The sequence below is a fragment of the Rhinatrema bivittatum genome, chromosome 8 (genome assembly GCF_901001135.1).
Source record: "Rhinatrema bivittatum chromosome 8, aRhiBiv1.1, whole genome shotgun sequence".
Lineage (NCBI taxonomy): Eukaryota > Metazoa > Chordata > Amphibia > Gymnophiona > Rhinatrematidae > Rhinatrema > Rhinatrema bivittatum.
Genome location: NC_042622.1, coordinates 165794110 through 165816456, shown reverse-complemented (window position 1 = coordinate 165816456; position 22347 = coordinate 165794110). Strand labels below are relative to the sequence as shown.

The 22347-nt window shown below is 45.7% G+C and overlaps 1 protein-coding gene across 2 annotated transcripts in view; it reads left to right on the top strand.

Annotated features, from left to right (window-relative positions):
• PHF12 (PHD finger protein 12) overlaps positions 1-21459 on the top strand; it is a 78713-nt gene extending 57254 nt beyond the window's left edge. For both annotated transcript variants that reach the window (XM_029612083.1, XM_029612082.1), the window contains exons 5-15: positions 5332-5449; positions 6221-6353; positions 14645-14809; positions 15202-15357; positions 15656-16445; positions 18024-18152; positions 18695-18838; positions 19272-19373; positions 19708-19790; positions 19951-20089; positions 20302-21459. In XM_029612083.1, the coding sequence (XP_029467943.1) occupies positions 5332-5449; positions 6221-6353; positions 14645-14809; positions 15202-15357; positions 15656-16445; positions 18024-18152; positions 18695-18838; positions 19272-19373; positions 19708-19790; positions 19951-20089; positions 20302-20648 (2306 nt within the window). In that variant the 3' untranslated portion in view covers positions 20649-21459. The remainder of the gene's footprint in view (positions 1-5331; positions 5450-6220; positions 6354-14644; positions 14810-15201; positions 15358-15655; positions 16446-18023; positions 18153-18694; positions 18839-19271; positions 19374-19707; positions 19791-19950; positions 20090-20301) is intronic.
• The last annotated feature ends 888 nt before the right edge of the window (positions 21460-22347 follow it).

Genomic DNA, 22347 nt, shown 5'->3' with positions numbered 1-22347 from the left:
ACTGGAGCTGTCCATGGTCCAAGGCGCACTGATCGATGGGAAGTAATAGTGCAGTTGGCACAGAGGGCCTTAGAGCTGGCTGCTGTTATGGCAAGGATAACTGCTACAGTGCAGAGTTCCTTCACGGTGGTACAAGCTACCTTAGCGATGATGAACTGATCTGGTTTGTTTGGGTTTTTTTGGAAGATGATACGCCTCAAACTCCACCTGGTAGGGGCCCAGCTGTCAGAGCTGGTGAAGACTTTCTTTGCCTCCTTATTCCCTGAAGACCAGAGGGAAACTTGAAAGCCTTCTCTGTCCAAGGTGGAGGAAATATTCCCATATAGTGGTTATTTCAAATAACCCTTACAAATGCATATATCTCCTCAAAAGCTTCCAGAGTTGTGTGATATTTTCCCAATAAAGTGGTGGATTCTCCTTCTCCAGGGGAGTTCCCATACAATCAGAAGGGGGTGACATGGACTTATTCTAAGTTCTTAGCAAATATTTCCCCTCAGATCAGTGGAAGACTCCTCAGTTGTCCTCATCTTTGGGATTGTGGCTCAGTGATCTCTCATGGTCTTTCAGATCCATTGCCAGACTTGTCCCAGCATATTTCTCTTCAGGAGGATCTTTGCTACTAAGATCCTCTTAGATAAGCTGTGAAGATGCTGTTAGTATCAGGAAGGAAATGGACTCAAGGACAGATGTCTTTGGTTGTCTTAAGTCTTTGCAGATTCTCTGGCTACCCTGGGTCACAACTTAAGGACCTCTAGAAGAGGGTGTGGAAGGTGCTGACATTGTGCCTGCTGGTGGCCCAGAAGCTGGATTTAAAATACAGGGTACAAAGGTCTTCCAACTCAGTAGTGGTGGAGTCAGTGTTGAATTGTGCTAAGTACATTTATGATCACTCCAGAATGGTCTTGGAAGGATAGAAATGTGTTGGAAGTATTTGGGGAGGGGAGTATGGTTTCCAGGATCTATGCTGAGCACCTGGATTGCAGTTTATCAGCTCTACATGATGCAGTAGCTCCATAAATGTGTGCAAAAGCTGAAGCCTTTGGATTCGACAGATCCTAAACAGGCAGACGTTTTCCAAGCAGTGTAGCACCTCATTTGTTCTGTTTACAAAGCTTTAAGTACTGTGGCCAAAACCTTGGCTACTTTGATAGGACTCTGGCAGCTTGCATGGTTGCAAGTATATGTGGCCTCCAAGAAGACATGCACAGTATTTCTCCTTTAAAGTCCATTCTTCTCCTTTCAGCATCATTTAACTGCTTTTGCTCTTCAACAGCAGCTGCCATTCAGAAGTCAACGAAGGGAAATAATTAGCCCAGGGCTCAGCAGTAGATGCAGCCTAAGCTGGGAACCACTTTTTGATAGCTTTGAGACTAACCTAGCCATGTCCTCTAGTTGGGATAAGGGTTTAATCCTTCCTTCCAGAATGAGAATTGTGGAGCATAGCTACCACTTATTCTTCTCTTGCCCTTTGGCCCTTTTCATTCTTCCCAACTGGAAATGAAGTTGCTCTTTCAGCAGAGGGTGACTGAGCCTGTCCTTCCTTAGGAGTGTGATCAGGGTTTCTCTTCCAGGTATTTACTGATCTTAAGAATTTAGAAGGTTTAAGATCTATTCTGGACTTGCAGAAACTGAACAGGTTGTTGGTGTACAAGATGAATTTCCTCCAGACAATTCCCCCTTCATTTAATAGAGGGAATGGAGGTGTGCTCTTTATCTGAAAGATCCTTATGTTGCCTATTCCCATTCACTCCGCCCATTGGAAATTCCTCAGGTTTGTGGTGAAGGAACCATACTACCCATACGAGATAATCCCCTTTGGCTTCTCTTTAGTCTAGAAGATGTTAACAATGCCTTGGGTAGCAGTGGTACAGCTTTGTAGTTATGGAATCTGTGCGGCTCCATACCTGGACAATTGGCTAGTGATACATCCAACCTTATCAGGAGTACTGGAGTCCTTGAAAAGACCATATAGCTCCTCCAATCCCCTGGGTTTCCTGGTCAACTTTGCTAAGTCAAACCTCCATCCCAGCTCAAAAATGCAGTTTATAGGAGTCTGGATAGACTCGTTCTTGAAAAAGCATTTCTCCTCATTGAAAGAGCTGCATTGTTGATGGGCCTGGTAAGGTCTCTCCTTTACCAGGACTGAACATTAGCAAGGTCTGTTCTCGTTGTTGTTGGATACATGGAAGCTAGGGTACACATGTTTTTCTTTTACTCGTCTATACATGTGGGCCTCTGAAGCCAGTGGGGGTCATCTCTCTAAGCCATTATCCTACCAGATCTAACATGCCCGGGATGAGAGTATCTTCAGTGATATATTTGAGTCCAAAAGTTCTAAAAATAGGGGGTCTCATTTGCATTTTCCACACATCAAGTGACTTTGTCCAAGTGATGGGAGTCTATGCCAATGTGGTGTGGATCCAAGGATTGTGGACCCTCTGTGTGTCTTCTGCAAATCAACCACTTGGAGCTGCAAGGTCTTGGATAAAGGATAGCAGTTAAGGTAAAAAAAAGATGAAATATAGCTTGAAATTTGATTATTATCTTATTTTTCGATTCAGATTATACTTAGATTTTAATGTATGATTTTAATTATATGCCATGTATTTGTATTTTAACTCTACTGTAAACCGCCAATTTTGTACTCCAGATTGATGGTATATAAATAGTCAATAACATAACATGACAACCTTCTTTCAGAAAATAGTCTTGATCCAGACAGGCAAACAGGGAAGTATTGGCTCTTACGCCTCCTGCCAGAAAGCTCTCTGAATCTGGTCATAGGCAGACAACATAATGCTTATCTCCAGATTTTCTACCTTCGGGGAATCCAGAACATGATGTTGGACCACCTCAGCAGAGAGTTGCAGCTGCACAAGTGGTCTCTAAATCCAGAGATCATGGCCGACTTTTTCAGTCACAAGGGAAAACCAGTGATCGATCTGTTCACTTCAGAAGACGACAAAGGTAAAAGTTCTTCTCTTTGCATCGTAGCCAGCTGCAGGTTAGCTCCTGACGCTTTTGTGCTAGACTGGAGCATTGGTCTGCTTAACTACAGATGCCTCTAATCACCAGGACTGTCTAGGAGGAATTTCGAGACAAGGCAGTAATCCGTGTAGCACCAGCTGGGCCATGACAAGTGTAGTACCCATTCTCATCCATCTGTCAGTTCAGTTGCTAATTTACACACTAGCTCTGCCATCATTGTCCCTCATGGCATGGATGTTGAATACATGGTAGTCTCCACCTTGGTCCTGCCAAAAGAGGTGGAGGATATTCTAATTTTGGCCAGGAAACCTTCAACCAGAAGATTCTATGGGTTCAAATGGAAGAGGCTTGTCTTGGTGTAAGTCCAATCAGCTGGATCCCTTCTTGTGTGGCCCAAGAGACTTTCTTTATTCCCTGTTCTGCCTCTCGTCCTCGGGCAAGAGCACCTCTTCAAAATTCATCTGTCGTCGTGGTATATCACTAGCAAGTGGAAGGGACTCTATTCCCTGATATCAAAATTCATGAAAAGTCTGGCATTCCAAACCTCCGGTCAGTAGATCTCCGGTACCTTGGGACCTCTGATTCTAGCTAAACTTACAAAACCTCCTTTTCATACTTGTTTGTGGATTTTGAAGCTTTGTTTACTGGAAAGTTTTTGACTTCTCATGACCTGTCACTTTGACATGAAGAATAATTGAACTAAAGGCTTTGAATTCATATTTGCCATACCTGCAGTTTTTTTTCACAATAGGGTGCTTCTACAAACTTTTCCCAAGGTCCTTTGAAAATGGCGTCTGTTCCACATTAAGCTATTGTGCTTACCTACATTCTTTACAAGACCACATGCATGCAAAGGAGAATGGGCTGTTCACTTCTTGGATTGTAAAAGAGCCCTGGCATTACCTAAAGAGAACTCTGTCTCCCCATCAAGCTTCTTAACTGTTTCTGTCCTTTGATTGGAAATGGCAGCTGCCAAATGAATTCTGTCCAGTTGGCTAGTGAACTGTATCACATACTGTTATGCACTCGCTGGCCAAAAACTACAGATGCTGTCAGGGCTCTTCAAATGAGTTCTAGTGACTTCAGTGGCTCATCTCAGGGCCCCTCATTGGAAACATTTGTAAAACTGCTACTTGGTCATGTTTGTACACCTACATGTCCCACTATTGTCTGGAAGCTTGTCCCAAGGAGACAGTTCTGTGAAATCTGTTTACCCAGTAGTCCACTGTCTACTTGGTGAGCTGGGTTGTCTTTAAGTAAATGCTTCTGCAGTAGAAGCCTCAGCTTGGGACTCCTCCTGTGTGATGGCTAATTCATGTGTCCTTGTTAACTGAGAAAACGTTTACTTAACTGTAAACGGGGTTCTCTAGAAAGCAGGATGAGTTAGCTTTTCTTAATACCCACCTACCTCCCCGGAGAATCAACTGTCTTGATAAAGTTTTAAACTGGGAAGAGACAGAGGGGCTCACTAGGGAGCATGCGAGAATTGAGAGCTCCTGCACATGCTCAGAGTCTTTACTGAACTCTGAGGGTTAGGTCTTGTTGGTACCATCAGATGATGTCAACCGTGCGTAATGGCTAATTCATCCTGCTGCCTACAGAAAGTCAGTCTGCTTTATACAGATCAGCAAACTTGCTTTAACCACATCTCTGGCCTTCTGTACAGTGCTGTTTCCTTATGCTAGAATCTCTGAGATTATGCTGATCTTACTGCAGCAGCCAAAATAGAGTCCGTCCTTACTGAATTGTGCACTTGAAATGGAAAAGCTTATGGCAAGACTGGTTTCAGATATCTCAAGTTTTAGCTGCACCTTACTGGTTTTTACAGTTGTTAAATTGTAGTATGAATACAGTTCACTTGTTTTGCCAGGGAGAGCAGAAGGTTCTTCAAATGGAACAGCAGCCCCAGCCAGGAGGGCTTTGAGTCAGATTCACAGTGCAGCGGATATCTGGTGGTCTTGTGTGCTTAAATGTGCCTGGACACTAGAGTTGCATTTTATCTTTAAATTGATTTTAGTTTACTTTAGTGACTGATTTACTAAGCCTTTTCTCCCTTTGTGTCTATGGAGGGGGGGGGGGAGCCTAGTAAATCAGGTCCTATGGCTTCTTAATATCTATAATTTACTTTAATTTGTTGAATAAAATTTAATATGCCAAACTGAAAACTTTCATTAAACTTATAACAAACAATTAAGCATCGCTGATCTTTACAGCATAGTGATGATTTGAAGGGAATAGGTAAACACTAGCTTATGATAAAGCTGAAACTGGCTTTCTTGTGAGGTGGGAAGCAGTGATATAAACATGCTGGAAATTAATACAGGGCTTTTATTTATTTTTCAGGCACTAGTAAAAGGAGGAGGAAGGAGGAAACGGGGAAGAATGTAAAGAAACCACAACATGAGTTGGATCACAATGGGCTGGTTCCTTTGCCTGTTAAAGTCTGCTTCACCTGCAACAGGTGAGGAGCTGTCGGTCTTCCATCTATCCTTGCCCTTGTCTCTCTGGCTATGAACAATTCTAAGCCATGATTCAACAGGCCAAGCTTAGTGGGCATGCATAGCGGCTTCTGGAACACTTCTCAGCATGCTAAAATGTGAAGTTTGTTATACAACACTGCACAAGATTCAGAAGACAGTAAAATCGTGGAAAACGGTAGCCTGCCAAAGGTTGCATCAGATTAAACTAGGTCAGAGACTGGCTTACTGAATGCCACAAAGCTGGAATTAGGATGAAATGGAATTATTCTAGGAAGTTCTAATTCTAAAGTTGAAATGTAAGTGGTAAGGAAGGAGCTGAATTCTGACGGTGGTGGTGGTGGAAGGGTTGTCTGACATGACATAACCCAAACCATAAGCTGATTAGGAGATGCCTTTTTACAAGACTGGTCAGAGAACTTGAACACCTTGCAGGATTTTGAATAGTGTAGCAACAGCATGACTTGATCACCAGACACTGTTCTTCATATTCATGTGGAACAGAGGTTCTTATATTGCAGGGGAAAGGGGGGAAGACTGGTTCTTAGGTCATAACATTTTGGGTCTTTGTTCTGAAAGCTCTTGGATCTATCAGCCAGCAGTATAGATCGTATAGGTGTAGCTTTGAGACACCTATAGGACCTGTATGATAGAGAAGTTTTGTTAGCTCAAAACACAATTTATATAAATGTATATGAAACACTTGTCCTTGAATGTTAGAACAAACCCATCATTTTTAAATAACTTTCTCCTAGGAGCTGCCGAGTGGCCCCTCTTATACAGTGTGATTACTGCCCGCTTCTGTTCCATATGGATTGCTTAGAACCACCCCTCACTGCCATGCCTGCTGGTCGCTGGATGTGCCCCAACCACATGGAGCACATTGTGGTAAGGATAATCTAAGATAGATGGGCAGACTATGGCCTGTGGCAGTGATTTGAGTCCTGGTAGCTTTTAACATAAGCCATGCTGAGTCAAACGAATTTCTACCAAGTCCAGCATCTTCTCTCAGACAGTAGCCATTCTGGGTCAAAATTACCTGGCAGATCCCAGAAAGTTGATTCATTCCTTGTTCACTTCCAGGGATAAGCAGTGGCTTTCCTAAGTCTGGCTAATAATGGTTAATGGCTTTTCCTCCATGAACTTATCCAAATCCCTGTTAATGCAGCTGTACTAGATGCCTTGATCACATCCTCTGGCAAACACGTTCCACAGCTTGATTGTTGGCTGAGAGGAAAAGTACTTTCTCCAATTTGTTTTAAATCTGCTGTCTAGGGGACACACCATGAAACTATTTGATAGAATAAATAACCATCCTCTGTTTACCTATTCACTCCCTCAAGATTTTAAAAACCTCTTATCATATCCCCTCTGACGCCTCTTCTCCAATTCCTTTAGCCTTTTGATAAAGGAGATGTTCGATCTCCTTTATAATTGTTGTTGCCCTTCTTTATACCTTTTCTAGTTCTGATATGTCTTTTTTGAGATGGGGTGACCAGAACCACACACCGTACTCCGGTGAGGTCGCACCATAGATTGATAGAGCCATTATGGTATTCTCCATTTAATTCTCCATTCTGTTCTGAATCATTCCTAATGTTTTGTTTGCTTTTTTGACCACTGCTGAACACTGAAGATGAGGATTTCAAAATACCATTCACAAAGACTAAGCTCCTTTTCCTGGGTGGCGACTCCTAATAGAGAAGCCAGCATTTTGTAACCATAATTATTTTTCCCTGTGAGCATCAGTTTGCAACTGTCCACACAATTTCATATGGGTACAGACTTAAAGATCTGAACATGAACATCCTAGATGAAAGGCGAGAGAGGGGAGATATGAGAGAGATTTAAACATCTCAAAGGTTTCCATGCACAGGAGGTGAGCATTTTTCAATGGAAAGGAGGCTCTAGAATGAGGAATAATAATGAAAGCTGGTGGACTCAAGTAATTTAAGGAAATATTTCTTTACAGAAAAGGTAAGATGCATGGAACAACTCCCCTTGGTGGTGGTGGAGATAAGAACATTATCTGAATTCAAGAAAGCACGGGATAAATACAGGGGATCTCTAAGTGAGTGGTCGGGATTGTAAAGTAGTTGGTCTAGATGGGCAAATTAGGCTATATGGTCTTTCTGTTGACATGCTTCGTCTGCCATTTGCATGCCCAAAGAAACAAGGTCCTTCTGCAGTTCATCACAATCCACTTGTGTGTTAACAACTCTGAATAATCATTTGCAAATTTGATCACCTCACTAATTCCTTTTTCAGGTTGTTTGTTACATCACCGGTCCTGAGACACTCCACTATTGACCTTTCTCGATTAAGAAAACTGACCAGTTAGACCTACTTTTTCTTGTCTTTTAACCAGTTACCAGTCCTCAATTGGACACTGCTTTCTATCCTATGACTTTTTAATTTGTCAGGAGTTTCTCAGAAGGAACTTTAATGTGTCCCCAAACCAAATTGGCTGAACTACATAGAACCATGATGGCAGAAAAAGATCATATGGTCTATCTACCCAACTAATTTAGTTTCACAATTGCCATCACTCCCTCAGATCTTCTGGGTTTATCCTATGCTTTCTTGAATTCAGATATTGTTTGTCTCCACCACTTCCATGTATCCATTACCCTTTCTGTGATGAATTCCTGTACATACTCAGATCAGTCCAGACAAGTGGGTTTATGCATCCCTACCAGCAGATGGAGGCAGAGAACAAAACCTTGAGGCACTGCTACATAACGAAGAATGCCACCTACATTCCCTCAGTATTTGTCTTCAGCAAATGGTAGAGGTGCAAACCTGCAGTCTGACCAAATTTAAATTGAGAGAGAGAAGTGGTTTCTGAAGTTTTTGAAGGCTCCCTGAGGTGTTAGGCTCCTTTGTAGACCATCCCTCAGGTGGAGCAGAGCAACTGGGGGGTTGGAAACCCTTGGTTGGTGTTGTCCTTGGCCAGCCGGAGGTCATGAGAGCCAGGGGACTGGCTCCCTCAGGGTCACTGATGCCTCTGCCTGAGACTTCACCAACCTGTCAGGGAAGTGCCCTGTTGTCTTTGAGTTAAGCTGTTTAAAAAAAAAAAGTGACTTTTTTCTTTCTTTTTTTTTTTTTTTACAGCAGTTTAAGGGAACAGTCGGGCAGTGAGTGGTTCTGTGACTGCAGGAGCCGTTAGCACTTCAGGAGGGGAAGGTTGGGGGGTCTTTCTCCCTTATCCCGCACTCCGGGGGGCCCCGGGGGTGGTAAGGGAAGTGGTGGTTCTGCTAACGGGGACCGCAGGTGCTGTTTGATTTGCTGTTTGCCAGTTGGGTTCTCGGGCCAGGTCTGATGTGTGACTTTGCAGCAGAACAGATTGTCTTCAAGTTGGAGTTTCCCACATGCTGCTCAGGCCAGTTTTTGTTAGCAGCCAGCACACTGTTTCTGTCGTGTGTGCAGCCTGTTGTGCATGCCACAACGGTTGAGCCATGTTTGGGGCCTGTGTTGCAGCGCACGCCTTTTGTGGAATGGTGCCAAAACCGCGTGTAGTGGCCTGCGGGGTTTGGTCTGCTCAGATGAGAGTAGTAAATCCCTGTGATCTAGCTCCAGGGTGGGACATGAAGGGACCTTGGGGGGGGGGCATCCTTGGAGGAGAGGGCCCTGGCTGAGACCCTGGGGGGAGGGTCTTGGGACAGCTGCACCTGCTGGGGATCATGGATGGGATCCAGTGCTCAACAGACTCCCATGATTCCCCCGTCACCTGTGGCATAGGAAGATCTCAATGGGGGTGAAGATTTGGAGGGCAGACTTTCTGATCCAGGGGGCTGAGGACCCCAAAGACTTTTCCCCAGAGTTTGTTCTTCTCCTACATAAGGCCTTCCTGGTTAAGAAGGGAGCGGGGATCAAGCATCCAAAGGGGAGGGCCACCCTTTTGTACTTCCAAGAACGCTAAGGTGGCTCCAGCAGTGGGATCCGGGGACCTTATGCGACGCCTAGGTTTGAGTCAAGCAGGTTCAGAGGCTGACCCCAGTGATGGGGAGGACTCTGATATGTCAGAAGATCCTCTCAATTTGCAGTGCACTGACCTGGATGCGGATGCAACCTCGAATGTGGACCCAGATGAGAACAAGGATGATCTGGACCTGGATGAGTTCCCGGTGTCGGAGGGTGATGACCCTCGGGTAGTCCACTCGTTTAAAAAGGAGGAATTGGGTCCCCTCATTCCACAGGTTTTGCAGGAATTGGAGGTGAAGGTGACTCGGGAGGAGTCAGATAATGAGGGTGTGAACCCAGTCCTGGATGGTCTGTGGGGGCCCCCTAGTGCCTTTCCCTTTGCTGAAGAAAATTCGCAAGTTGGTGAACTGGCAGGTGGACTCCCCGGAAATGGGTCTGAAGGTCGAGAGGGCAATGGCTAAGCTTTGTCCCTGATGGAAGAGACCTTGGAACTTCTGTGGGTACCAAAGGTGGATGCAGCGGTTTCAGCGGACATCAAGAAGGCGACCATCCCAGTGGCAGGGGCTGTCTCTTTGAGGGAAATTCAATTGAAGTGGTTATTTGAAGTGTCTGTCTTGAGTCTCCAGGCCGTGATTTGTGGTAGCATGATGCAGAGAGCTTGTCTATGCTGGTTGCAGAAGATACGAGAGCAAGCTTCCTCTGGGGATGGGGATTCTCTACAGTCAGCGAGCTTGGAGGCTGGAGTGGCTTATGTTGTAGATGCGCTTTATGACTTGGTCCGCACTTCGGCCAGGAGGATGGTCTCGGCAGTAGCGGTTCGCAGACTTTTGTGGTTGCAAAATTGTTCTGCGGACATGTGGCCCCAGCTGTGCAGTCTTCCTTTTAAGAGAAAGCTCCTGTTTGGGGAGGATTTGGATCAGCTGTTGAAGACTTTGGGAGAGTCCAAGGAAAATAAGTTGCCTGAGGATCGGAAGTCTGACAAGAAGGTGCTTCTGCCTCTGTCCCGGTTTCGGGAGTTGCGTAGGTTCCAGTCCGGCAAGCGCACCTCGGGGGCAGGGGGCTAAGCAGTCAGCAGGATGTCGGCAGTCCTTTCGAGGAGCCCACAGTCTTACCAGGATTGGTGCCTACCAAGGGGGGACTTTGGTGGAAAATCATCGCAATGAAGCCAGCATCACCCATTCTGCTGTAGAAGCAGTGCGGGGCAGATTATCCAGCTTTTATGAGGAGTGGACCAAGATTAACTTGGACCGATGAGTGTTAGATGTGGTCCGAGATGGCTGCGCACTAAAACTTTCTCACCCTGTCAGGGAAGCCTTTCTGGAGTCCCACATCGTCTCCCGGAACAAGCGAGAAGTGGTGCAGGGGACTCTACAGAGGCAATTGTGCCTCAACGCAATCGTTACTGTTCCGAGGGAGGAGAAGGGACGAGGAAGGTGCTCCATTTATTTTGTGGTGCCCAAGAAGGAAAGCATGTATCGGCCCATCCTCGACTTGCAGAAGGTAAACAGTGCCCTAAGGTTGCCATGTTTTCGGATGGAGATGTTAAGAATGGTAATGGCGGAAGTCCGCAGAGGAGAGTTCTTGGCATCATTGAATCTGACGGAGGCATATCTTCATATTCCCATTTGGCGGGACCATCAAAGGTTTCTGTATTTCAAGATGTTGGGTCTGCACTTCCAATTTCGGGCCCTCCCCTTCAGGCTGGCCACAGCGCCTCAGACTTTCACAAAGGTGGTGGTGGTGGCGGCGGCAGCCGCCCTTCGCAGAGAAAGGAATGTTGGTCCATCCATATTTGGACGACTAGCTGATTCGTGCGAAGACTGAGGCGGCATGCCAGTGGTCTGTCTGACGAGTTATGGACACCTTGTGGTCGCTGGGTTGGATGATAAATGTGGCGAAGAGTCTGTTGGTCCCTTCCCAGACATTGGAGTATCTGGGGGTGCTCTTTGATATCCGGCAGGGTGTCTTTCGCCTCCGACAGAGCGATCAAATTGCAAGCGCAGGTGTCTTGTCTGCTTAAACTTTTAATTGCCATCAGTCTGGGACTATTTACAGGTTATGGGGTCCATGGCTTCCACATTGGATTTGGTTCCATAGGTATTTGTGCATATGAGACCATTGCAGAGCATGCTATTATCCAGGCGGAATCCTCTGTCAGAGGAGTATCATCTGCCTTTACCTCTCCTACAAGAGACCAGATCCAGTCTGTCGTGGTGGCTGTTGCGTCCCAACCTGGAAAAGGGTGTGGATTTGGAGACCCCGGTTTGGGTGGTATTGACCGTGAACGTCAGTCTTAGCGTGCGGTGTGCCTGGGGCAGTCTGCCCAGGGCCTTTGATCAGCGGAGGAAAGAACCTGGTCTATCAGTCTCCTGGAAACGAGGGCAGTTGGGGCATTAGAGGAATTTCTCCCCTGGATCAAAGGCGGGATGTTCCGAGTTATTTTTTGGACAATGCGTCAACAGTGGCATACATGAATCGCCAAGGGGGGATGAAAAGTCATGCGGTGGCACTTGAAGCTTGTCAGCTGAGCTCCATCTCGAGGGGATAGCGTCTCATGTCGCAGGTGTGGAGAATGTGCAGGTGTATTTCCTCAGCAGGCAGTAGTTGGACCTGGGGGAATGAACGTTGTCCCTGGAAGCTTGGGATCGCATCTGTGCCAGATGGGGGCGTGCCTAAGTTGGATCTTATGGTGACGTGGGACAATGCAAAAAGGGCAAGGTTTTTCAGTCCCAGAAGATAGGCCAGTGCGGTAGGCCTGGATGGCTTGGTGTGTCCTTGGCAGATGGGAGATCCTGTTGTACGTGTTTCTCTAGTGGTCCCTCATCAGACGCATCCTATGGTGCATAGTCGTATCCATGATCTGTGGCGCCAGAATGGCCGCATCATCCATGGTTCGCGGATCTCGTGTATCTCGCGGTTAAGGGACCCCTCCGATTGACCCTTCTGACCTGCTTGCTGCGACACGGACCCATATTTTTGGCCTCTAAGACCACGATTGCATGGTGACTTAGGCTATTTGCTCTGCGTAAGGTTCCAGAGGAGCTGAAAATGCATTCTGCTAGGGTGCAAGCAGCTTCTTGGGCAGAGTGTCAATTGCTTTCTCCCCAGGAGATTTGCAGGGCGGTGGTGTGGTCTTCACACTTTCACCAGACATTACCGTTTGGATGTGCACGTACAGCAGGATGCATCTTTTGGTGAGTGTGTTGCGCGTGGGCCTTTCAGGTTCCCACCCAGTTTAGGAGCGCTTGGGTGCATCCCACTTGTCTGGACTGATCTGGTTATGTACAGGAAAGGAAACTTTTTGTTCTTACTTGCTTATTTTCGTTCAGTCCAGAGACCCTCCCAATCTCTGCTGAAAGACTGTTTCCTGATTGTCAATGTAATATAGTCTGAAGAGTTTTTGTACTTAATTTTTGAGTTTCTGGAGATGACGGAGGTTCCAGGCAGGGTGTTCCAGCCCTGCATTATCTGTTCACTCTAGATGGGGTTTTGTAGCTTCTAATTCTTTGGCTTGGGTACAGTTCAATACTGAGGGACTGCAGGTGGCGCACTCAGTTATGTAGCAGTGCTTCAAGTTGTGTTCTCTGCCTCCATCTGCTGGGAGGGATGCATAACCCACTTGTCTGGACTGATCTGTGATATTACAGGAACAAAAACTAGCAGGTAACAACCAATTTTCCTATATTTTTCCTAAGATTACTTCTGGGTCTATTCCCTTTTCTCTTATCCCATGATCCCATCTAAACCTTTCTGTTTAGAGACTCGCCTCCTGTGCATGGAAACTTTTGAGATATTTGAATCTCTATCATATCTTCCCTGTCTCACCTTTCATCTAATGTATACATGTTGAAATCTTTAAGTTTGTCCTTTAGAATGAAGACCACTGATCATTTTAGTAGCCACCCTCTGGACTGACTCCATCCTGTTTATATCCTTTTGAAGGTGCGGTCTCCAGAATTGTACCACAGTATTCCCAGTGAGGTCTCACCAGGGACCTATACAGGGGCAATATCACCTCCCTCTTTCTGCTGACCATTCCTCTCCCTATGCAGCCAAGCATCTTTCTGGCTTTTATGTCGCTTTATCCATTTGTTTGGCCATCTTAAGATCATCAGAGATAATCATCTGCAGATCCTGCTCTTCTTTTGTGCTTAGAAGAATTTCACCCCCATACTGTACATTGGGTTTTTTTTATCCTAAATGTATAACTCATTTTTTTCAGTGTTAAATCTTAGCTGCCAGACCCTATACCATTCCTTGTGCTTTGCTAGATCCCTCCTTATGTTTTCCACATCTTCCTGACTACCCTTTTGCAGATTTTGGTATCATTGTCAAAAAGACAAACCTTTCCTGACAATCCTCCTCATGAAAATGTTGAAAAGAGCCAGTGGAAGGACTGATCCCTGAGGTAGACTCCTAGTAAAGTACCCCCTCTTCGGAATGAATTTATTTACTACTACCCTTTGTCATCTCCCACTCAAGCAGTTTCTAACCAAGTCAATCACTCTAGGGCCCATACCAAGGATGTTCAGTTTATAATTCTCTTATGCAGAAGAGTGTGAAAGGCCTTACTGAAATCCAAGTACACTACATTTAGTGCTCTCCCTTAATCCAGCTCTGTGGTCACCCAATCAGACATTGTTTGGCTTCATCTGACAATGGATTCCAGAAATTGCACTATCCTCTGTTTTAGTAGCAATTCCATTAATTTGCTTACCACAGAGGTCAGACTAACTAGACTGTAGATCTCAGCTGCCTCTTTACTTACACTTTTATGAATAGGAACCACATCTGGTTCCTATTCATGAAAAACTCCTGATTCTAAAGAAGCATTGAAAAAGTCAGCCAGCAGAGCTGCTAGGACATCTCCAAGTTCCCTTAGTACCCTCAAATGTATCCCATCTGTGTCTATGCAAGAAAGTGAAATTCAAAACAAAATTGGCACTTCTGTGAGTTTATACTAACAGGCACTGATAAAACATCTTCAAATTCTGCTTTTCACTTCCTGAGCTTGAAAAGCAAAACTGTCAGTTTTCTCATCATTCCTGTTTGCTCAGTTCTGGCGAATAGTAATTGTATGTTGTGGTCCATAAGTGTGGATGTGGATATTTTTTTCCAGAGTGTGTGTTTGCTGGCCCTGGCTGTCTACTCCTTCCCCTCTCTGTGCCTACGGGCATTGTGCTTCTGCGTGATGGTGAAGCTTTCAGCTTTGCTGCTTGTGCCTCTATTTTACCATTGTTGTGCTCTCTCTACAGCTCAATCAGAAGAACATGACCTTGAGCAACAGGTGCCAGGTGTTTGACTGGTTTCAGGACACCATATCACAACACACGGTAAAGGTGGACTTCCTGAACAGAATCCACAAGAAGCATCCTCCTAACCGCAGGGTCGCCCAGTCTGCCAAGAGAAGAACTTTGAAGGTAGGTATGAAATGAGCAAGCTGGACTGGGTGGAGCAGGCAGGAAACTAACGTAAGTTCTACCGTCCCACTCATTGCTGCAGGGACAGATTCCCACATAAGCCGATGGAAACGCTAATCTGCTAGTGCACGGAGAAGAAAGCAGTAGGAAAAGTTGTTTGACTAGCAAAAAATTTTAGTCATGTTTACTTTGTTCAGAAATTGATGGTCCCCTAACAGATTTTGATGGTGGTCAGGTAGCTCTGAAACCAATGTTCAGACACAATGCCAGCGTCAGCAGCCTAGTATAAAAATGCAAAGCTTCACACGTGCCACATTTCTAAGATTGCAGTTTGTTTCCAGCTGCATAACAAACTTCTGTTAGCAGTTTGTCATTTTATCCTTCTCTTCCAGGTTCCTGATGCCATAAAGGCCCAATACCAGTGTCCACCCCAGCTGCTTGCTCCTGCAGGGATCCGTGATGGAGAACTGGTCTGTAATGGGACTGCTGACTCGCAGAAGCACCTTTTAAACTCTGAGCACTTAACCAACCAATCAGAGCAACAAGAGGTACATGCTACCCTTCACTCCCCCTCATTCTCTCCTTCCTCCTGGCTTGCTGCCATCCTGCTTTTTCTGTTGCTCTTTCCCTCTCCTTGACAGCCCTCTGCCTTCCTCACATTTTAGGGATACTTAAGTCAGTGTCACCAAACTCCCTCAGTATTGCAGATGATGTTTCCATAATTAGAGCAAAGATTCCTGGTGTAAGTGGAGGGGGTGAGGGGTTATCCCAATACTCGCTGTGTTGAGTGAGGGGCTGTCATTAATGGTCGGTGAAGTATGCTAATTCATTGTTTTCTGTCTGTAGTGGCTCCGCAGCGTGGTTGCCCTTCAGTGCAGTATACTGAAGCATTTATCTGCTAAGCAGATGCCGTTCCATGGGGACACTGAGAAGGCTGATATTAAGCCTTTTATCACAACAGACGGCTTCGTCCCCAGCTCTCACCAGGCAGCTGACAAGACTCTGGTCTCCTCATTTCCTACCACCTGTTCCTCAGGGACATCATCCCAGAATTTCCCAAAATCCCCCTCGTCCCCTCAGTCTGTGCCGTTGGAAGAAGGCACCTGTGTGGAAAACTTCAAGAAGGTAGCACCTTGTGGAACTTCCAATGGTCCCATGACTGCTGAAGTGAAAGTGAACGGACCTCATGTGTACAGCATTTCTCCAGAAACTTCCACCCAGTTGACTGAACCCCAGAGGCTAATGGGACCAAGTACTACGCTCTCTGTTTTGTCCCACCGACAGTCATGGCCCCAGCCTACCACGCTACCAGCAGCAGGCGTGCTCCCCAATCACACCACTGGACCATTTGTGAAGACAGAGAATGTGACGGGAGCCACGTCATGTGCACAAAGAAACTCTCTACCTGTCCCTGGTCTACCAGCTCCTCACCCAAGCTCTGGTACCAGCTTACAGACCACCAGCACTTTGCAGCGGAAAGGCATCGGTGTTCAGACACATCTAGGTCCACCCTTGCCGGTGATAGATTCCCGGCCCATTGGGTCTCCGTTAACGGGCACCAGGGCACTTACCCCTCCACAGACCACCAGTGATGGGCTCTCTGCCTCTGTAGCAGCTTCACAGAGGTTGTGTTCAGGTGAGTAACTTCATGGAGGTTGGCATCACCAGCTTCCAGAGAGAGCTTGGGGTTTACTGGGTAGGGCTGATGGGTAGGAGTGGGCATCGGCAAGAAAGTTCTTCCTGCAGCATGACCTATTGGCAAAAGGTTGGTAGAGAACTTGGAGAGGGTTGGGTATAGACTTGGTTTGCAGGTAAAGAAGTTGCTCTGAGAATAATCACTGTGGGATCACATGACTCAGGATTAGATACCTGATGTCATACAGCAGGGGTGTCCAACTCTGTCCTTAGCCAAAAGCAGGCCTGGTATTCAGGATATTCACAATAAATATGCATGAGAGAGATTTGCAAGTGCTGCCTCCTTTGTATGCAGATCTCTCATGCATAGTCATTGTGGATATCCTGAAAACTAGATCTGTTTCCTGCTATTGAGGACTGAGTTGGCCACCCTTGACATTGAGCTTTGTTACTAGTCTTTTTCCATGAATACCCAGCAAAGGTCCTTGTTGGCACAATAATGCTGTCTAGCATTATGCATGATCATGCCTTGTTTAAAGGCATGGAGAGCTGCATGGACCCAAAAGCACTTGTGCTACATACCTGCCTTGTGCTTGCCTTTGGAGGAATGTGACTGTTTAGTTTTATGATTTATCACTGAAAGTGCTGGCCAGAAACCCTCTTTCAAATGGCTTGGGAGATGGCAGCTTCTACCTCCTGTCAACCTGGAAACTTGGCCTTCTGCCACCTAATTGGCTTTAAATCCATTAGAAAATGGGATGCAGATATGCTTCACATTTCACTTAAAACTGTCTGGATCATCATAATCACAGTTTTTCCCCCCCACTGTATTTTTCTAAAGTATGTTCTACGTATTAAACCAGTGCATACTTGTTTAATATCTTTGTTACTTATTATAATGTTCTGATTAAATGCAATAAAAATTAAAAAAAAAACAAAACTGTGTGGAATGGCTCTTAAGCTGATAAGAGACTCTCCTGGAACTATGTTAGCAAATGCAGCCAAACCTTTTTCAACAAAACCTGGAAATGAACTGATCTCCCTTAGAGGTTTTTGTGAGGATAGGTGTGGTGGACCTCAGCCTGTCGCATTTGTCCCTTGCCTCTTCAAGACGCATGAGCACACCTACAGGAGTGTCTATGTGGAATTCAGTTTGCAAGATCCTGGGGAAACTGACACTGCAACCCAGTGGGTCTGGAGTCTAAAAATAAACTTGTGAGCTGTCAGCAATTCCAGCACCATTTTACATCCTGAACTGATCAGCTAGTGTTACTTCTTGCTGAAGATTTAGGAAACATTACCGTGGAAAAGTAGCTAACCACTATAAATTGATTTAAGTGTATCCCTAAGGAAACCTCTCATTCCTATTCCATGGTATACACTGCATCTCAGGAATTTGTTTAAGAAGTTGAAAAGCATTTGTTAATCTGCAGTTAGTGTCAGCTGTATGCAACATGCAGGTATATGAGGCCCTGAAGGGACTGGTGCAGGAGCACTGGCCAGAGGGGTGGAGGAGAAACTAGCAGAGCTCTGTAGGGTGATGGTGCCTGTGTCTGATTGCCTTTGCTTCTCTCTGTAGATGGGAAGCTCAGCCCCAGCACCTTATCCATAGGAAGCTCTGCAACAGCTCCCTCCTCGTTTCTGTCAAACCCTGCAGTGATGGCAGAACTCACCAATTCCCTAAGAGCATTAATGGCCGGCAGTGGAGGTGAGTGACTCTCTCTTCAGCTGTGCATCTGTTCCACTCGATTCTTCTATGTAAATCTTAGTGCACATGGGAAGTCTTCTTTCTAGAACTGCTTTTAATACATGTACGTTCATCCCTATAGCAGGGTCAGTGTTAATATTCCTCATTGGCATTGGTGCCAACTGTTCTGTAGAGAACACCTGTGCATTAGGTTCATATTGATTCTTCTTATTGTAGTTGTTCACCCTGTCTGATAGTTACCTTCTCAGATGGAAGGATGCACTTGGTAACTTCAATTCTCTATGCTACTTTGGGAATCCATTAGTTCATTGCAATTGATGTATTCACCAGGGTTTCAGTTTGTCATTTTAAATGGGAATGGTTTATACTTTTTTGGGGGGAATGAATGGAGGACAGGCAGTGGGATGGTTGGGGAGAGAATGGGGATGGGTGCTTGCCCTGGGTCTATTGTAGAGGATGCTGGGAGTAATGTGTGATTTCTGTGTGTTGGGGGGGAGGGTAAACGGGGTCAACTGCTTGCTCTAAGTTTGTGTTCTTTACAGAGCTGGAGATTAGTCTGCTGGATGACAGGTTGGTGAAATTCCTGGCTTTGCAGAGGATACATCAGCTCTTCTCTTCCAAAACCCCATCTGCAGCAGGCTGTAGCAATGCTCACCAGCCCCCTCTGCTTGGGAATCACTCACAAGGTGAGTCAGTTTGGGGAGGGGTCTTGGATTAGTAGCCTTATTTAGAGCAGATCTCCGCCCTCCCCATGCTGGGTTCTGCTTCCTTGCTGAGCAGAGAAGGGTTCTGGGGTCCTGCGGGAGAAATGCCTTCATGCTGCTGAGCAGGATTTTCACACAGCATGAGCCAAATTCAGAATGGAAGCGGGGGGGCTGCATTTTAATGAGTCTTTTTGTAAGCAGAATAGAGGTGTATTCCTTCCAGGATTGCTCCACAATGTGTACAGAGGACATTTAGAGCTCATGTAAGCAGGCTGGTACTGACAGTACTGCCCTCTTTGTGACCGTCCTTAAGTTCCTTTTATAGAACTACAGGGTAAAAAGCTTGAGGTTTAAAGCTAATATAAGCATTGGATGCCAGATATTTAATCTCTTCTGCCCCTTGTTTCTCTCACAGTGCAGAGAAGAGAAGTGCAGGCCCGAGCTGTCTTCTATCCCCTCATGGTGGGAACTGGTGTGCCAGTCAACATGTGTTACAGGACCCTCTACATTGGAACAGGTGAGTTAGTCATATGATACATATGTATGCAAAGTCTTTTGCAGGCTTTTTCTTTCTTCGGTCCTTTTAGGTTCTTTGGGCAGCTTAGAATTCAAGCTCAGGGTCATAAACAGTTCCTTATTCTGGGTCTAGATGTTTATTTAAATAGTTTGTGACCCATCCAAAACGTGCAGTGGGATATAATTCATGTGGTTAAATGTCTGTACAAGTCTGCTGTGCCCCTTCCCCATCCCATAGCCAAGTTGAGAGTATCTTTTTGGGTTATTTTCCATTCTTCCTGAGAGTAGGTGAGGTGCAACTGTCCTACCAGTATTCAGCCCCTTCTTCCTTGCAGGAGCAGACATGGACGTGTGCCTTACAAACTACGGTCATTGTAACTACGTATCTGCAAAGCATGCCTGCATATTCTATGATGAGGTGAGCACCTGTGCTTCAGATGTCTGCCCCAGCATTCTTTTAATGCTCTCTTTGGTTAGCTGCTGCAGGACACAGTATTTTCAATCTGTGCATGTTAGTGAGCACCGAAGGCTGCATTGATAGTGTGGTAATGGGCAGCTCTTCTTTTCCTTCCCTTTAGAATACAAAGCATTACGAGCTGTTGAACTACAGTGAGCATGGAACGACTGTGGACAATGTCCTGTACTCCTGTGACTTCTCCGAGAAGGCGATACCCAGCCCTCCCAGCAGTATTGTTGCCAAAGTGCAGAGTGTGATAAGTAAGTGAAGTAACAGTCGGCTGCTTGCGTTCTGGCCATTTCTGACTGAACTGGCAGTACTAAGCTTGTATCTTGGGTGGGGGCCGTGGACCTGCCAGAGATCAGTGATCAGTGGAGACTCTTAAGATGTAACACTAATGGTTACTGGCCAACTTTCCATTCCTTTCACAACTTCGCCTGCTTCTTTCTAACTTCTCTCTCTTGTGTTCCAGAGCGACGCAAGAACCGAAAGCAGGACGAAGAGCCACACCGAGAAACGGCAGCTGTGGCTATGATGAGTTCCCAGGCCCAAGGGCCACACCATAGACCGTGCAGCTGCAAAGCCAGCAGCTCCAGCCTAATTGGGGGCAGCGGGGCCGGCTGGGAGGGCACTGCTCTGCTCCACCATGGCAGTTATATCAAGCTGGGCTGCCTTCAATTTGTCTTCAGCATCAGCGAGTTTGCGACCAAACAGCCCAAAGGGGAGAGTGGCCTAGCGCATGACACAGAACTGGAAGAGAAGCTGTTCATGAAGCCCCCATACCAGGTGCCCGTGCTGCGCTCCCACTCTGTCCCTTAGGGCCACGAGACTTGTACAGAAGCTGCCCCCTCCCTTTTTTCTACTTTGGCCAGAAGCTGGTCCCACCTTTGCATGACATGAAGAACTTTTTACGATTTCTTTGCTCGAGTTTTAGGAGCATTTGCACATATATTTGTACCAGGCATTTCATTTCTTTTTTTTTTTTTTTTTTTTAAATGGAAAAAGATGATGATCTCACTGCACAGCCGTGAAAATGTCCAGTGTGTGTGTGGGCAGGGGACTACAGAGGTGATTTTACCAAACGCAAGCTCAGCACTGGAGCTTCCAGGAAGGAGCTGTCGTGGTTTAAAAAACAATCCAATCAGAGACTCCTTCTATTTTGTGCCAGTGCCGATAGTTTTCTATGAAAAAGAAATCCAGTTTTCATACCGCAGATGCTCTGTTCTGGAAGGTGGGTAGTGCTGTCTGTGCCCCCTGCCCCTGGAACCTCCGGCTGTGATTGCACAACAGGTTGCTGACAGCAGGTGTCTGCTGCTGGGAATCCTTGCGCTTTCTCTGTGGAAGCAGTGGAATCCATGTATATATCCGGCCTTTTCCACCGCTTCTTTCCTCTTTCTTTCTTTTTTAAGGAATTGTACAGTGCTACATGTGGTTCTGAGTCGTCTGTTGTAACAAAGCGTTTTGTCGTAAACTTGTTTGTCCCTTCTTTTATTTTTTATTATAATTATGATATTCCCGCCTCTCTTCCCAGGAAGTTAAGCTAGTTTCAGTGTAAATACTAATTGTATTGTTTTAGATTTTACAGAAAACTTTTCCTGTATTCTGTATATAAAAAAAAAAAACAAATGAATTGTTTGGTTTCTCTGCCTTTCTCTTGTTGGTCTTAAACAGCCCATTTCCTCTTGATGCTGGAGTGAGAGATCTTTGCGAGCCTTCTGCATTCCACCTGTAGCATCTGTGTGACTCTGAAGGGGGGAGGGGGTCAGAGTAACATGGAAACTGATAGCTCTGTGTAGCTGCCTGATGGGGCACTAGCGTGCACAGCAGCTGGAAGATGCTGAAAGAGCTTGCAGCAATAAAATATAGGCGTGGACAACGAGGACCTTCATCAGCCTCCCTGCCCCCAGAAATTACTCTGTCTATACATTACAGTAGGGTTTGTGAAGGGCTGCTACCAGCATGCATTTTTGTAGGCACATATATCTACAGCGACGTGTGTGCACAGTACATTACAAGATAATTCTCATGGATAATTCCCTGTCAGTTTATTCTGAGCTTAGGTAAGGGAATGCTTAGGGTACTGTAACAAAGCACTGAGTTGCTCGAGATATTAATCCGGTTTCCACATGCATAGCTACAGCACCAGCCTCTCTTCTACCACTTGCAAGTGCAGCAGAATGCAGCTATGACTTTTATTCTGCTACCTGAATACAAATTTTGTTTGCAGTCTTAGGGTTTACAGGTATTGAAGTTTAACAAATTCAAATTCTTTAAAACAAAATACAAGGTTTGCAGACTTTAATTCTACTAGTCTGAGAACTTCCTGCTTGCTTTCCCCTGGATTTTGGGTAGGTTCACTATTTTTGGGAGCTCTAAGTGTCTGAGGCTTCAGCCAGACTTCAGTGGCTTTTAAAAAGAAGCCCACAGCACCCTTTCCTTACCCCACTTTGCTTTTTGGGCACTACACTGTAGCCATTTTGAGAGGGGGATGGTCACCATCAGGCCATGACTCTGTACA